This window comes from Crocodylus siamensis, chromosome 4 (assembly GCF_052110815.1).
Source record: "Crocodylus siamensis isolate JL-2025a chromosome 4, ASM5211081v1, whole genome shotgun sequence".
Taxonomy (NCBI): Eukaryota; Metazoa; Chordata; order Crocodylia; family Crocodylidae; genus Crocodylus; species Crocodylus siamensis.
Window position 1 is genome coordinate 179,616,566 of NC_143398.1, and position 14,147 is coordinate 179,630,712.

Sequence of the window (14,147 nt, forward strand, 5' to 3'; positions counted from 1 at the left end):
GTGACCTCTTATCTCCTAGAAGTAAGTTTTATTGTTATTTTCAGTGTCTCTTCTTCATACTTTCATTTTGTATCATGACCCTCACTCACTTACATTTTAAACAGCCTCTTTTCAGAACATATTTCCTTTTTTCTAATGTACATTGCACTCAATTCCATTATCATTTGACTTATTGTAACATTATCCCTTTCTAAAAAGCAGAACGTTAGAAAAAATTCATAAGTTAATTATAACACAATGCTACATTTTAAAAGGTATTCTAACACGCATGACACAGATGAAAAAGCTTCATTTTAGAAGTGCATAGTCTCTGTGAGCAAGATCATCAGTTAACACAGGGTAGTATAGCAACATTGGGTTCAGTGGAGTCATGCTGATTGACCCCAGCTGGGGATCTACTCCCATGTGGATAAAATAGGTTATGCTTACGGAAACAAGAAAAGAACAGTTCCCACAAATTCTGTGTACCTGTTCCCTGTGTGTCTTCATGTCCTATACATTTCCTTAGCTAACAAATACAAGTTACTACCTCTCTTTGTTCAGCACAGCCAACCCAGTTATAGAGAAGTAGAGTGGCTTTAATTATGGCTCCTATATTACTAAAACAATTGTCACTTTTATTTACATCTCTGCACTTTAAATCTTTTATTACAGATGATGATGAAAGAAGCAGAAAGAACACTAGATTTTCAGTTCCCTGGTGAACTTGAAGGAAGACAGGGCAAAAACCAATACACCGTTTAAAGGAGAAAATAGATAAATAAGTATTGATAATATTAAAATACTTAACTTTATGAGAAAACACAATCATGGCATTATAAATAATTATTAACACAAGGGGGTTTTTTGCATTTGACAATATGATGATCAGAGGGCAGGAAAACAGGCCTTATGATGAGAGGCTGAGAGGTATGGGACTCTTCAGCCTGGAAAAGCACAGGCTCAGAGGGGACCTGGTGGCTACCTACAAGTATATATAGGGTGTACATCAGGATCTAGGGGAACACCTATTCACCAGAGTGCCCCAAAGGATGAAAAGGTCAAACAGTCACAAACTTCTCCAAGACCATTTTAGGCTGGACATAAGGAAAAACTTCTTTACTGTCCAAGCCCTCAAGGCCTGAAACAGACAGGTGATGCAAGCACCTATTCTGGACTCCTTTAAGAGACATTTGGACGTTTATCTTGCTGGGATCCTTTGACACCACCTGGCTTCCTGCCCCAGGGGCAGGGAGCTGGACTCCATGATCTCCCGAGGTCCCTTCCAGCCTTAATGTCTATGAAATCTATGAAAAATGCTGTGCATTTTTTGGCCAAATTAAAAAAATACCAACAGTCTACCTCAACTCCAACACAAAAATGGGAATCACTACATGGATTTCAAATGACATTAGATAAGGCTTAACTGGAAGCCCAAATTCTCTCTGCTAAAGTATAGGCATAATTTCAAGTGAGGTATGCAAATATATATCAGCAGAAAATATAGATCAGATGAGGAAAACAATGAAAAACCTTTGGCATAAATGTTATTTGGGAAGTTTATCGACAAATTTAAAATGTATCTGGACAGCTGAATATTGGGCAGCCTTCACATGACTTTCATAAATTTCATAATAAGTGAAAAATCAACATATTATAGGATTGAAGAAAAAGCACTATATTCATGGTTTTCATATTCAGCTTCAATTTACACTTTTTTTATAATGATCTTAATTTCTTGGTTTCTTTGGATGACATTAAACACAAATGAAAAGCAATCAATTTTTTTCCAGGTATTATTATCATCCTAAAACGGCCACAACATTCAGAAGTGATGAGTTACTTTGATTGCCTTATTTTGGGTGCACAACTTGAGATGCTGATTTCCTTAACAACTAAAAATGAGACTCCTTTACAATGTCTCAAATAGGTCATCCAAAAAAATGAGGCACCTGGAATCACAAGTTAGTTTTTAAAATCTTGCCCAGTTTTTTTATATTTTAGCTTATCTAAAAGAGAATGGCATGGCCTTTCATATCGACACTGGGAACATCTACACAGGACTCTGACTGTGCAGTAGCCGTATATTACTGCGCGGTAGCGTCGCCTGGCAAAAACCATGATACGACGCTACTGTGCAGTAGTATTAGACTACTGTGCATTAGTGGCACAAAAATGGTGATTGCCGGTACGACTGCAGTAACTCAAGTATAAACAAGTACTAAATAAATGTGCAGTAACCACTGCACAGTAGTGCCTCATGTAGACACAGCCATTGAGTCTTAGATAAGAAAGTATAGCGGTATATTAACAGCAGCACAGCTAGCTAGTAAAAAACTTTAAAATAACTTTAGAGTTTGATGCTGTCATGAGACAAGATCCCATTTTCACAGCTACATTTTGAGAAGAACCAGAGGCTCCCAAATAGTTGGAACTGCCTTGCATTTTGCTGCATATGCAGATTGTGAAAAGCCTATTATAGAGACTCAGCACTCTCTGTTGCACTACAGAGCCCAGAGTTGTACTATTTCTTTCTGTGACTTCATGAATTGGGGTGTGAGGAAGGGAAAAGAGAGAGAAACTGGGGCCTGGCCATGACTAGGATATTCCACTGAAAGGTTCAGGAAGAGGTCTGAAAATGGTTCATGTTGGGAAGGTAATTATTATTGCTTATGAGAGGCAGTAACAAATACTCCAACAGGAGAGTGAAGAGCTGATTTCTATGAACTCTTCAGAGATCTCCTGGGCAAGCCTGACTTTACTCTGGCTTTGAATAGAGAACTGAAGTGTGCCCTTCATTCCTTTCTCAGACAAAATATCTAAAAGCCTCAAGGTTTCCAGTGGAAGCATCAATTAATAACTGAGTAAGGACTGCACAACTTGTCCTATGTATGAGGCAAAAGCCAAGAATAGCCTTATTTTTATGCCCCAGGACCCCAAATCTATGCAACCCACATAAAAGAACATGGAGGTTTTTACTTTCCCCATCCAGGCACATACTCCAGTCACAGTCTTGCATATGCTTCCATTGTCCAGCTTATAAACTGTCAACAACTGAGTTTTTCACATATTAGCAATTATTCGTTTATACTGAACCTCTTCCCAGACCCTTGAAGAATTTCAGTTCCCTTCCAAATTTAACTTCCACAGAAGCCAGCTCTGTACCTTATCAATTAGATACTAGCTATTTTATGTTGGTGCAGACAGATATTTTCTTCAAATTGATTGTTCTGTGAGTTGAAGTTATACAGGTCCAAACAGAACAAACTGTGCCCCTTCCCCCAGCATACTGAGTGATTTCTGTGACTGAGAAAGGTTAAAAAGCTATAAAGTACAAATGCTCAAAGAAAAAGAAATTAATTCCAAACTAAGATCCCAATCTTCCAGCCTTTCTATGAAGGGATAACCAACCCATTAACACAGCATGATCTGAAACCCACTGTAGTCAATAGTGGGTAGGGCCTTCTCAAAGACGTTAATGGGTTTTGAAATGGATGTTTTAATCTAAATAAAGATTCTGTGCTCTGATTAAATTTTGAAAATGTTTCATGTAGGGTAGTTAGACACCCAAATGGGTATGATAACACAGTAGGTCAAATTTTGCTCTCAGTTATACCTATGAGGGTCTAATAATATAAAACAGTCAGAAGGAACTAATGAAAACATTTGGAGTTAAATACCTCAATGCCAATCAAGCTGGTAAACTGAATGCAGTTAACAAAATTGCACAATGGCTTTTGGATTCATAGCTATTTATGCATTTCATTTCAGTAACTGTATGGACAAAACAGATATTTGTCCATACAGAATTGTTGGCTAAATGGATGCATGGACTTTGCAAGATTGACTCAATGCAGTGGCCTTTGACAGTACTGCTCATATAGTGTCTATTATGAAAATCTTCTGTTAGTGATTTTAACTTAATTAAAGCATTTTAAAATTACAATACCAGACAGTCCTAGTGTATGAGCCATAAAATGCACAAATTTATGCCAGCGTGAATCTCTAGTGCTGGAATAAACATGCTACTAGATATATCCATGCATTAGGTTACAATAAACAAGTTAAAGGCATCTCATAGATAAACTACTATTTTAAATCCTCACTGAAATTAAATAATTTAATGAAACCCAAGTTGGCTATTTCTACTGTCTCCATGTAAAGCTGCAAACCAAATCAGCTACAATATTAAAGGGTAACTTATGATAGCAGTAAAGAGAATGCCTTTAAAAATAATTGAGGGTTACTGTTCTTTTAAATTCTGTGCACAATTATATTATCCTCAAATATTATCCAAAATCCCTAGGCAGAAAGTCTGCACAACCTCTATGTTCTGGTTATGTTGCATCACAAAAGTCTTCAACATAGGGGACATAAATAATGAATAAGCCTTTGTACAGAAAATAATTCCTTTGTATACAATTCTTGGTTTCTAGGGCTGGACATGAAATAGGGCTGGTTGAAAATCTTCCACCATTTTTTTTTTTATGGAATAAAATTGGATTTTTAACCACATGCATTTATTTACATGTGTCTGTTTTCCCCAAAGGAAAAAAAAAGTTTGTCAACAGAAAACCAAAAACTGATAAATATTCATTTTTGGTTGACTATTTCCATTTTCTTTTGCTATGCTGAAAAAGAATGCCCCATGACAAGTAAACATTTTCAGCTTAAAAAAGAAATACTTTTTTTTTTCTTTTTGACCAGCTCTAGCCTGAATTAGCTCAAACTGACTCCAAATTTCTTCTAACACTGGGGAGTTGTTCAAAATACAGATATGGATATGAAAAGTATACTTTGGGGCTATCTATACTAAATAATAGTTAAGAAATATCAACCCCATCCAGGGAAATGACAATGTCATTAATACTGCATATTCCTCATCTGGATTCCACATCTCTGATAACTCCCCCAGCTAAATGTCATATATAAGACTTCTACTGAAGGTTTATATCAACCTTTAATGAAAGTTTTCATGAGACAAGCACTTCTCAGAAATAGGCCATGTCCTCATCTTCAGGCCTGTTCAGGTATTATCATGGTAACTGCAGTACAAAGAACTTATATGGGAGGTTTATATTGCTTTTTAATTCCCTGATTATTTTGTTCAAAACTCCATGTTGCGATAGTCATTGGTACAACACTTCAGAGTGTTCAAATTGTAATTTGCTGGGCACATGACTATCCTCATAATATGCCACCATTTATTTGCTTTCTCATTTCTTTCTAGAGCATAGCAGAGAAATGTGCTCAAAAATATGTTGTAATAGTTCATTAATTCAACAAAATACAGCAGTCTGTAAATGCATACATACCTTCGGTAACAATGGTTGGGGCCTCTAATAAAATGAGTCTTTGGGCCACTCCAACAATGTTTGGTAGTAATTGTTCCTGAAGACCATCAAGGTTACGGATATCCAGGGCAGAAAATGCGAAGCTTCCATCAGTAGCAATCTGCTGCAGCTCTGTACTGTCAGCATTCAGGACCCCAATGCTAAGTGAAAATATACTAGCTTGCTTCACTGCTAACACTCCCTCTCTGACATCATCACTAGACTCTCCACCACTTATCAGCACTAATATCTGAGGCACAGCTTCCTCTATTCTGCTGCCTCCTGCCTGGGTGAAGTGGTTCTGCACCACAAATTCCAGTGCTGCACCAGTGTTAGCTTCCTCGCCACCAAGAAAACTAAGTGCTTTCACTGCATCCAGAACATCAGCTTTTGTGGAGTATGTGTTCAAAAAGAACTCAGTTCTGGGTTCATCACTATACTGCACCACCCCAATGTGTATCTGCTGAGCGCCAACTCTGAGGTTTTCAACCAAATTTACAAGGAAATCTCGTATGGCTTGGAAATTGACACTTCCGATGTTGTTTGATCCATCAATAAGGAAAATAAGGTCAGCAGAATCTTGCGCTTTAAAAAAAGAAATGCAAAAGGTGAAAGCATTAAAACAAGTGATTACATGCAGTTTTACAGTGTTCTGACATGTTTCTTTGGAAGCTGGTAAGAAACACGAAAATAGAAAACAAATATGTGTTCGCTAAAGATAGTGATATTTGCCTTTTAGTTCTGCATTCTGATTGAATATGAGCCATCAGATCAAATGTGTTTCAGAAGACAGTCTTCTGTTTTGACAGACTCTAAATTCATGACTGTTATTAAATATTAGGATATTTCTTCTTTTGTGGGGAGAAAACTCTACAGCACAGAATTTTTTTATATATTTAGATAATTTCTAGGATGGTGTCTACTATTTGTCTAAAAGCCTAAATATTTAGAGACACAAAACTCAAAAGAGCAAACCAGATTTCCTGGAAATACACAAAAGAGAATATAAATTATATTCAAAATTTAATTCATAGAAGGTTATCTCATTACATATTTTTAAAAAAACAACTGCCAATACAGTTTCAAAAGTAAATGTTATTGCTATACTGTAAAATATTATTCACAGATGGAATCATGTTTTATACATGGAAAGTTTCAGCCTTTCTTGAGATTTCTAGTAAATGTTTAAAATGTTGGCTGAATATACAATGGTGGCTTTTCTCATCAAAGGTATAATTATTCAAAGCCATTTTGTAAAAAAAAAAAGTCTGTCTGATTGATGAATATTATTTTCCATTGTCAAGTGACAATTATGACAAGTTTAGCTGTATATTTACTATACCTGTAATGACAAATAACACATTAACTTGCTATTTGATTTTGTACAAATATGATAACTTCTGCTGACGACTACTGTAGGTGTCTGGTGTGTGTTTTGCACATAACCACTGAATATTCAATCAAGTAATGCAGAATCATGTTAAAACAGGGTGATGAAACCAGCCATGACATAATTATCCAACCTGTGACCATATCTAGATGACAGGAAATGGCTAATCTGATCATACACATCAAATGAAACTTTATATAGCATTAGAATTAGAGAAAAGACGGGCATAATTTAGTTTCATGACTTATCAAAGTAGACTGAAAATTTTCTAGAATCTGCCCTTGTCCTATATCCTCACATAACTCCCATCAATGTCAGAGAAAGACATATGCAGGTATCAGGGGAGAACAGATCTTAGGGAATACTCAAATGTTTCCAGGGCACTACTCTACAGTCTTTTTAAAGTTACTGGTGTGGGGTGTGCACGCATGCATATGAATGCACACTACTGAAAATGACGAGGCATCAGTTTTGAAAACATTGTCTGACTTTCGGCTGAGGTGAAATCCTGGCACCAGTGAAGTCTCAACTCTTATTGACTTTGATGAGGCTATTATGCAGTACCATCACATGATTCAATTACGTAATTCATACACGAAGTCAAATGTTCTCTATTCTATTACCTATCTCTTGAACCTTTTTCATCCCCATGAAACCTGCCAGTTAAAGAATGGAGATATCTGTGAATTATTTAAAGGCTCAGAGATTATTTTATGATTTAGTCAAAAGTTATGAAAGTTTTTAGGGTTGTTAGTTGTAGCCGTTTTGGTCTCAGGACATAAGCAAGCAAGGTTCTTTGGGTAGATGTAGTATCTTATATTAGACCAACTAAAGAGTTGGAAAAATTGCTCTTTGCAAGCTTTCAGGCACAAACACCTTTCTTTAGGTTATGACTCTCTTCATGCTTGAAGAAGGGTGTTTGCACCTGAAAGCTTGCAAAGAACAAATTTTCCAACTATTTAGTTGGTCTAATAAAAGATATCACATCTACCCAAAGAACCCTATAAAAGTTTGCCTATAAAAGTCCTTAACATTTAATTTAACTGTTCATTCCTGGTTGTGGCATATGGAGTCCACAAAAATAGGAAAAAAGCAAAGAAAAATACAGGACAGTGTTGTTTGTATATATTTCTTAGTTCTCTTTTTAGTAGTGATATTTAAATTCCTCATAGGTATTTCTATTATAGGAATACTTCCCATATAAGACAAAACAGAAACACAATAACTCTAAATGTTGGATAATTTGTCATCACTGTAAACACCTTGTACTTAAGTACACACTAATGGAACAAGCCAGTGCTGGAGGACAAATAAAAGCATGCTTGTTACACAACTAAGCAGAGAGTGTCAGATGAGACAGACAGCTAAGATTTAATGTATGCATCAGGGCAAATTCAAGACTGGCCTTGAACTCTGGGGCTGCCAAAAGATTGACAATTTGGGCTTTTCTATCATATAAATACGAAGTCTGTTTTTCCTCTCACACTCATGGTCCATACTACATAATCTCTATGTCATTTACAGATGTAGAAAAATGCAAAACAAACTACCTAGAATTGCAAAAGCATTTCCTAAAGGAATAAATGGCACCTCAAAGTCATCCTAGACAGATGATCAGTTTGCACTATGCCTTACATAATGCTCAATATAATCCAATATAAAAATGATGTATATATTGGCCATGTAAATTACACAGCACCAACTTGCTATACAAAGAGCAAAATTACTTTTCACTTTCTTTACTGAGCAGAAACATTTCTCAAAAGGATCTCCGGATGGAAATACTCCCTTTCACCTTAGAAATACTCCTTTTCATATATAAAAACATGTTTTGCCCCTTAAAATATTTGCTTTTATGAAGATGTGCATAAGCAAATAGGATACTCTACACAGTCTTGTTTCTTATCAAGACATACATAAACCCCAGCCCACCCATTAAAGCCAGTAGTGAAATTTTTATTGGCTTTAAAAAGTGCATTTTTACAGTAAAGGGCCTGATCCTATTATAATTAAAGAGCAATCTGATGTCACATATATTTTGTTTACTTAAAAAAATGTCTTTTATCATTCAGAGAGCTTACATCACTAACGGAAACAAGTTTAATTTCTCCATGGCTTGCAAATCAACTGGCTATTTGCCCTGCCAAACACCAAGCACAAAAATATGTGAGCACAGCTCTTTGTTTTGCGAAGTATCATGCAGTGATATATAGCAATTGATGGGACTGAAGTAAGGGGTTAATTAGACAAGACAAAATGAATGGATTAATGTTATACCTTGCATATTGCTACTGTTTTTTCCATCAAAATGCTATCAAGTTTTAGATGGAGTCTCAGGAATAAAAAAAAAAGGTTTGCTCCTTTAGTATTTCTTAAGCCAAATTCAGCATTTGTTTATAGCAAGTTCTACCAAAGGCAACAGGGTCAGGTAATATTTCCTTCACTTACAAGTAGATCCCACTAATGAATGAGGCCCAGATTTTGGTATGTGGCAAATATCAGCTGCTAACCCCATGCTATAAATGCTATATCAATAACAGAATTGTCAAATCACTCAAAGTTAGTCCAATCTAACAGGGAGAAAGGTGTACAGGAATTAGAGGTCACTGCTCTTCTCATAGCTGCTACCAGCAGAAAGTAAATAGGAATTGGAAGTCATTTTTTGTTGCACTTGATCTGAGCAAGTAGTAGAAAGAACAGCTAGACTTTCGAAGGCCCAGTGTTCCTGTAAGTACCAATATACCCTTCCAGAGACTTCCCATTGAGGTTTCAGGCCCTGTTCAATGGACGGGATTAATAGGGTCCCACCTTCTCTTCTCTCTGATGAAAAAGTGAAGATTTCTCACCTAGATGTTTCTCCTTCTGTTTACCATACCCTATTTACCCTACCCAAATTATCTTACCCAGGCTCACAGGTAAGGTCCCTTCCAGCCCCTAAAAACTATGAAACAGCTTTGATCCCAAAACCCATTCAGGCCCATGGAAAAACTCTCATTTACTTCCTTTGGGGTATGGATGGGAGCAGACAAATGAGTTACCCTGTATTTCACAAATTGAAATATATAGCTGCTGAAGGTTGAATTAATTTGTGGCTCCACTGGCACCAACAAGGTTTAGATTATGATTTTACAAGACAATGTGGGATATAGTGCTAGAGCTGTGAAGGTCTGCTGTCTACCTCCAGAGTTGTGAGTACAAGCTTTGTTCCAGACTTTCAAGTGGAGACTATCCTTAATCAATGCAACTGTGAGTTGTATCTGGTTATTCAGGCTGGGGAGACCAAGGAAGTTGGAAGTGTCTCCCCTGTGTGCTGCTGGCTACCTAAAGTGGCATGCCCTAAAAATGCTAGTCTAATGGGCTAGCTAAGCTGGCTCAGACTTAGGACCTTACAGGACAGTAATTGTATTACTGAGGACTTTATTTTACATTTCTCCGGCTCTCTTGGAAGCTGATAAACAGGGATAATTTGGCAAATTTGCAGCTGACAAGGTAATTACTAGTTGTGAAATGAGGACCATCATGGGATATTAAAGGCAACTATAGTGAAATTAAATTTTTACCCACATCTCCAAAAATGTATTCTGTAATAAAATGAACAACAATGGAATTTTTGCAGTCATTTGCATGATTAACCTCATTCATTTAGAAATCCTTGACCAGAAAGGAGTTTTGCTCTGCAGTGGTTGCAATGTCACACAACTAATGAATGAGGCCCAGATTTTGCAATCAGACTCCAACAAGTGGGCTGACATTTGGGTCATGAAGACAGGACTACAAGATGATGCCTGTGTGATGCTTGTTTCCTTTGACTCGAACAGGGAAAGGTTTGCAGACATGAACAATATTAGACTGAAAAATCTGACAGGAAGGACAGCCTCTTTTGCAAACAGTGAGCAACTTTAGCTGTACAATCCATTGGAAACCTGTGACAGTAACACTGAAACCTTTTTTTTTTAAACCTTTCAAAAAGGTTTTAAACCTTTTAAACCTCCATCTCTGACTTTCCCTACAGAGTTTTTAAAACAGTGCAATACCAGCAATTGCCATACCTATTTCAGATATCAGTATGGCAAAGACACAGCACAGCAGTTTGCCATTACCTGTGATGTCTTTAACCACTCCTTTCTCTCCAGCCATTTCTGGAGTCATAGATGTACGAACACTTGCCACTAAGTCTCCTACTATGTTGTGGAGAGCAGTAAAATTCTCTAGGTTGAAAATGTGCAAATCGAGTGGTTCACTTGCTATTTCCTTTAATTCCCCTTCCACTGCATTCTGCACTCCAATTGCAAACATGTTTATATCAGCAGACTTAAGGACAGATGATGGCAGAGCCACATCATCTTGAGATCGTCCATCCGTTAACACTATAATAATCTGGGGGGTGCCATCACTTGCTCTGCTTCCAGCAGCTTTAGTGAGATGGTTCTGAATTAGGTATTCTAATCCTTTTCCAGTCTTGGTGCCTCCCCCCATATAAGGCATGTTCAAAATGTGGGACAGGACATCTTGGGTAGAGCGATACGTGTTTAACTGGAACTCTGTGTGTGGGTTTCCGCTGAACTGGACCAGAGCAAAATGGAAATCATTCTCTCCCACATCTAAAGATTTTACAACATCATATAGAAACTCTCGAACAAGTTGGAAATGTTCCTTTCCAATGCTCCAAGAGGAATCCACTAGAAATATTATATCAGCCGCAGCAACGATTTTGACATCTTTAAAAAAACAGATTTTCTACAGGTCAGCTGAATATTTCCGTGTTGCCCAAACACTTTTTTAAAGCATGGCCTATTTCACATCTTCAGCGTGAAACTTATATTTCTTTTATAATGCAGGACAGAACAGAAGGATCTCTGTAAATTGGACTGTGAATACCCCTACATAAGAACGCAAGTAGATGAAAGGGTGCAAGAAGCCATCCTCCTTTATATCTGCACAGGGGCTTGTCCCAGACTTTGTACTTAGAGAACACAAAGGTGAGAAGGGACAGCATTTAGCAGGGGAGGAGCATGCACTGCACCATTTCATAGTGCGTAGCAGAAGTCATGTTCCTTCTGTCTTCAAGAGCCATTGCACTTGTCTGAAAGAATTTCTTCCATGTGCTTTCACTGAAGTTCTGTGCCTCTGCTTCCCCTTACTGGCACCACAGCCCCATCCAGCAGAGCACTGAATCATGTGTGCAACTCCAAGTAGGCAATTAGCCCTTCTGGGGTGGGACTCCTTATGAGCCTTAAGTCAGTCATGCATTTGCTCCCGTGCTTTGCTGGATTTGAGTCTGAAAGTCACAATTACTGCTTAATGTTATTACAGGTTTAAAGTCCCACTAATACCCAAACCATATGATAATGGATTTTTAGGCCCAGGAAATCTTTCTGGCCAGTCAAAATGCAAGCTTAGATATTGAACACTGCTAATATATACAAATATTTTTTGCATGAGATTTACAGCAGTGATCCCCAAACTTTCTGAACTGGCAGACCACTGTTAACCCTCATCATATCTCATGGACAACCATACACTCTTATCGTCAAACTTTTAATTGATCAACAAGGGACAGGTCCTGGTCAACTTACCGTGGTCTTGTTGACCACCACAGACTACAGTTTGGGAATCGCTGGTTTAGTTAATATGGGCCAAATCCTGCAATATTTGTTCACACAAGGAGTCCTCTGGACTTTAGAGAGACCATTAGTGTAAACATGACCTAAGTAATTGCAAAAATTAAGGTGCCAGATTGAATTCTGTTCCCCAATAACATTCACCTTATGCCAAACCCCTAATAAATTAATTACAATATAAAATAAGCTATAATATCCTTTCAAAAAGCTAATGAACCTCTCTCCGCAACAATGCAGGGGAGTGGTAATCCATGTCAATGGCTGAAATTTGGTGGTTTTGCCATTACAACATTCAATTTCCCTTTCCAGGTTTTTCCATACATATAAGGAAGGCAGAACAGTTCTGCATGGATAATACATAGATAACACACTGGCAAAGTCATAGTCTCATGCAAAACATCATTATTTGCTATTCACATGCCTACATAAGAAAACTTGAGTGTTTTCTAAGGGATGTACATGAAATGGTACTCAGCCCAATGGGCTGGCAAAGAGTAAGCTAGTAGTATGCTTGGACTAGTTCTCCGTCAGCAATGCTGGCAAATTACAATGCATTTTCAACATACGCATTTAAAAACATCCTAGAAACATCTCATGAGAAAGCATCACATTTTTACAAATTCTCTAAAGACCCAAGGACTTACCTTCTTGTTGCTGAGCCTCAACCATACAACAGCCAGAGAGTATGATAGAAATGACTGCCACTATGGGCAAATGTCGATGTTTCCTCATATTGATTTTTTTTTTGTTTATTTTGTTTTTTTGTTTTTCAAAGCACCAATGTGTGACCTAAATAGAAACAGAGACACTGTCAGTGTAAATAGCATTCTCAGTTCAGCTCTAATAATGATTTCACAACACGGTTGTAGGGCTGGGCCTAGGCATGAGCGTATACAGCACATGGCACAATGGGGTCTTAATCCATTAGCAGGCCTGCAAAGCACTATGGATACAATAAACTGCAGTAGAAATAATAGTGATGATGATGATAATAAGCACTTTCCTCAGTCAGTGATCTCTGCTTTGCAACTTTCCCCTCATGTCCATGGAAAACTCTACTAATGAACAAGAAAAGTATAGGGTCCCTAAGTAATACAGGACATAAGCCTCTTATGGATTTTTCCATAGAATTCCCATAGGTTTTGATGAGAGGTCTGTAAATGAAAAGATGATAGGATGTAACTCATAATAGGCCAAATTCTCCTCTCACTACTCCATTTCTACCACTGTACTCTAGAAGTGTGGTTGCAGCATGTGTAGACAAAGTTATCAAGGTTAGCTTTAATCTCCTTAGTTCAGGTACCAAGAACAATGAAGCCCTAGTAGCATGGGCTTCAGACTAGGTTGAAAAATCCTGCTTGTGCCCAGAAGTCTAGGTGCTTGCTTGACTAAAACCAAGATCACTAGGGATTTACTGCTACCAGTGCTCAAGCTAACTAAATCAATGTTAGTCAGGGTATATTAGTTATGGATGAGTGGTTAAGGCACTGAGCTAGTAAATCAGTGAGTTCTTTCAGGCAAATTCAAATCCTGTTTACTAAGGACTCTATGGTGTACTCTTCTTTTAAAAAGTAAAGGGCTGAAATTGCAAGGCTGATATAAGCTGGATACTACTTTCTGGCTAGGAGAGCTGTTAAGCACTGTCACATTTTACATAGACCAGTTGAGGAATCCACCTCATTTGAAGCTTTTAAGGGCAGGTTAAAGCAAACATTTGTCTGGCATGGTTTAGACAGACGTAGGGAGTTGAACTAAATAACCTCTTGAGGTCCCTTTCAATCCTATTTTTCTGACTGTCTGATTCTATAAATATATTGCAAGAAT

The 14,147-nt window shown here is 37.5% G+C and overlaps 1 protein-coding gene across 6 annotated transcripts in view; it reads right to left on the reverse strand.

The window, feature by feature from the left end:
- COL6A3 (collagen type VI alpha 3 chain) overlaps positions 1–14,147 on the reverse strand; it is a 120,390-nt gene that overhangs the window by 76,652 nt on the left and 29,591 nt on the right. For 4 of the 6 annotated variants that reach the window (XM_090045006.1, XM_090045005.1, XM_090045004.1 and 1 more), the window contains exons 2-4: positions 12,968–13,112; positions 10,803–11,420; positions 5,295–5,897 (exon numbers count right to left, since the gene is read on the reverse strand). In XM_090045006.1, the coding sequence (XP_089901132.1) occupies positions 5,295–5,897; positions 10,803–11,420; positions 12,968–13,055 (1,309 nt within the window). In that variant the 5' untranslated portion in view covers positions 13,056–13,112. The remainder of the gene's footprint in view (positions 1–5,294; positions 5,898–10,802; positions 11,421–12,967; positions 13,113–14,147) is intronic. The other 2 variants (XM_090045010.1, XM_090045011.1) reach the window with 2 other exon arrangements.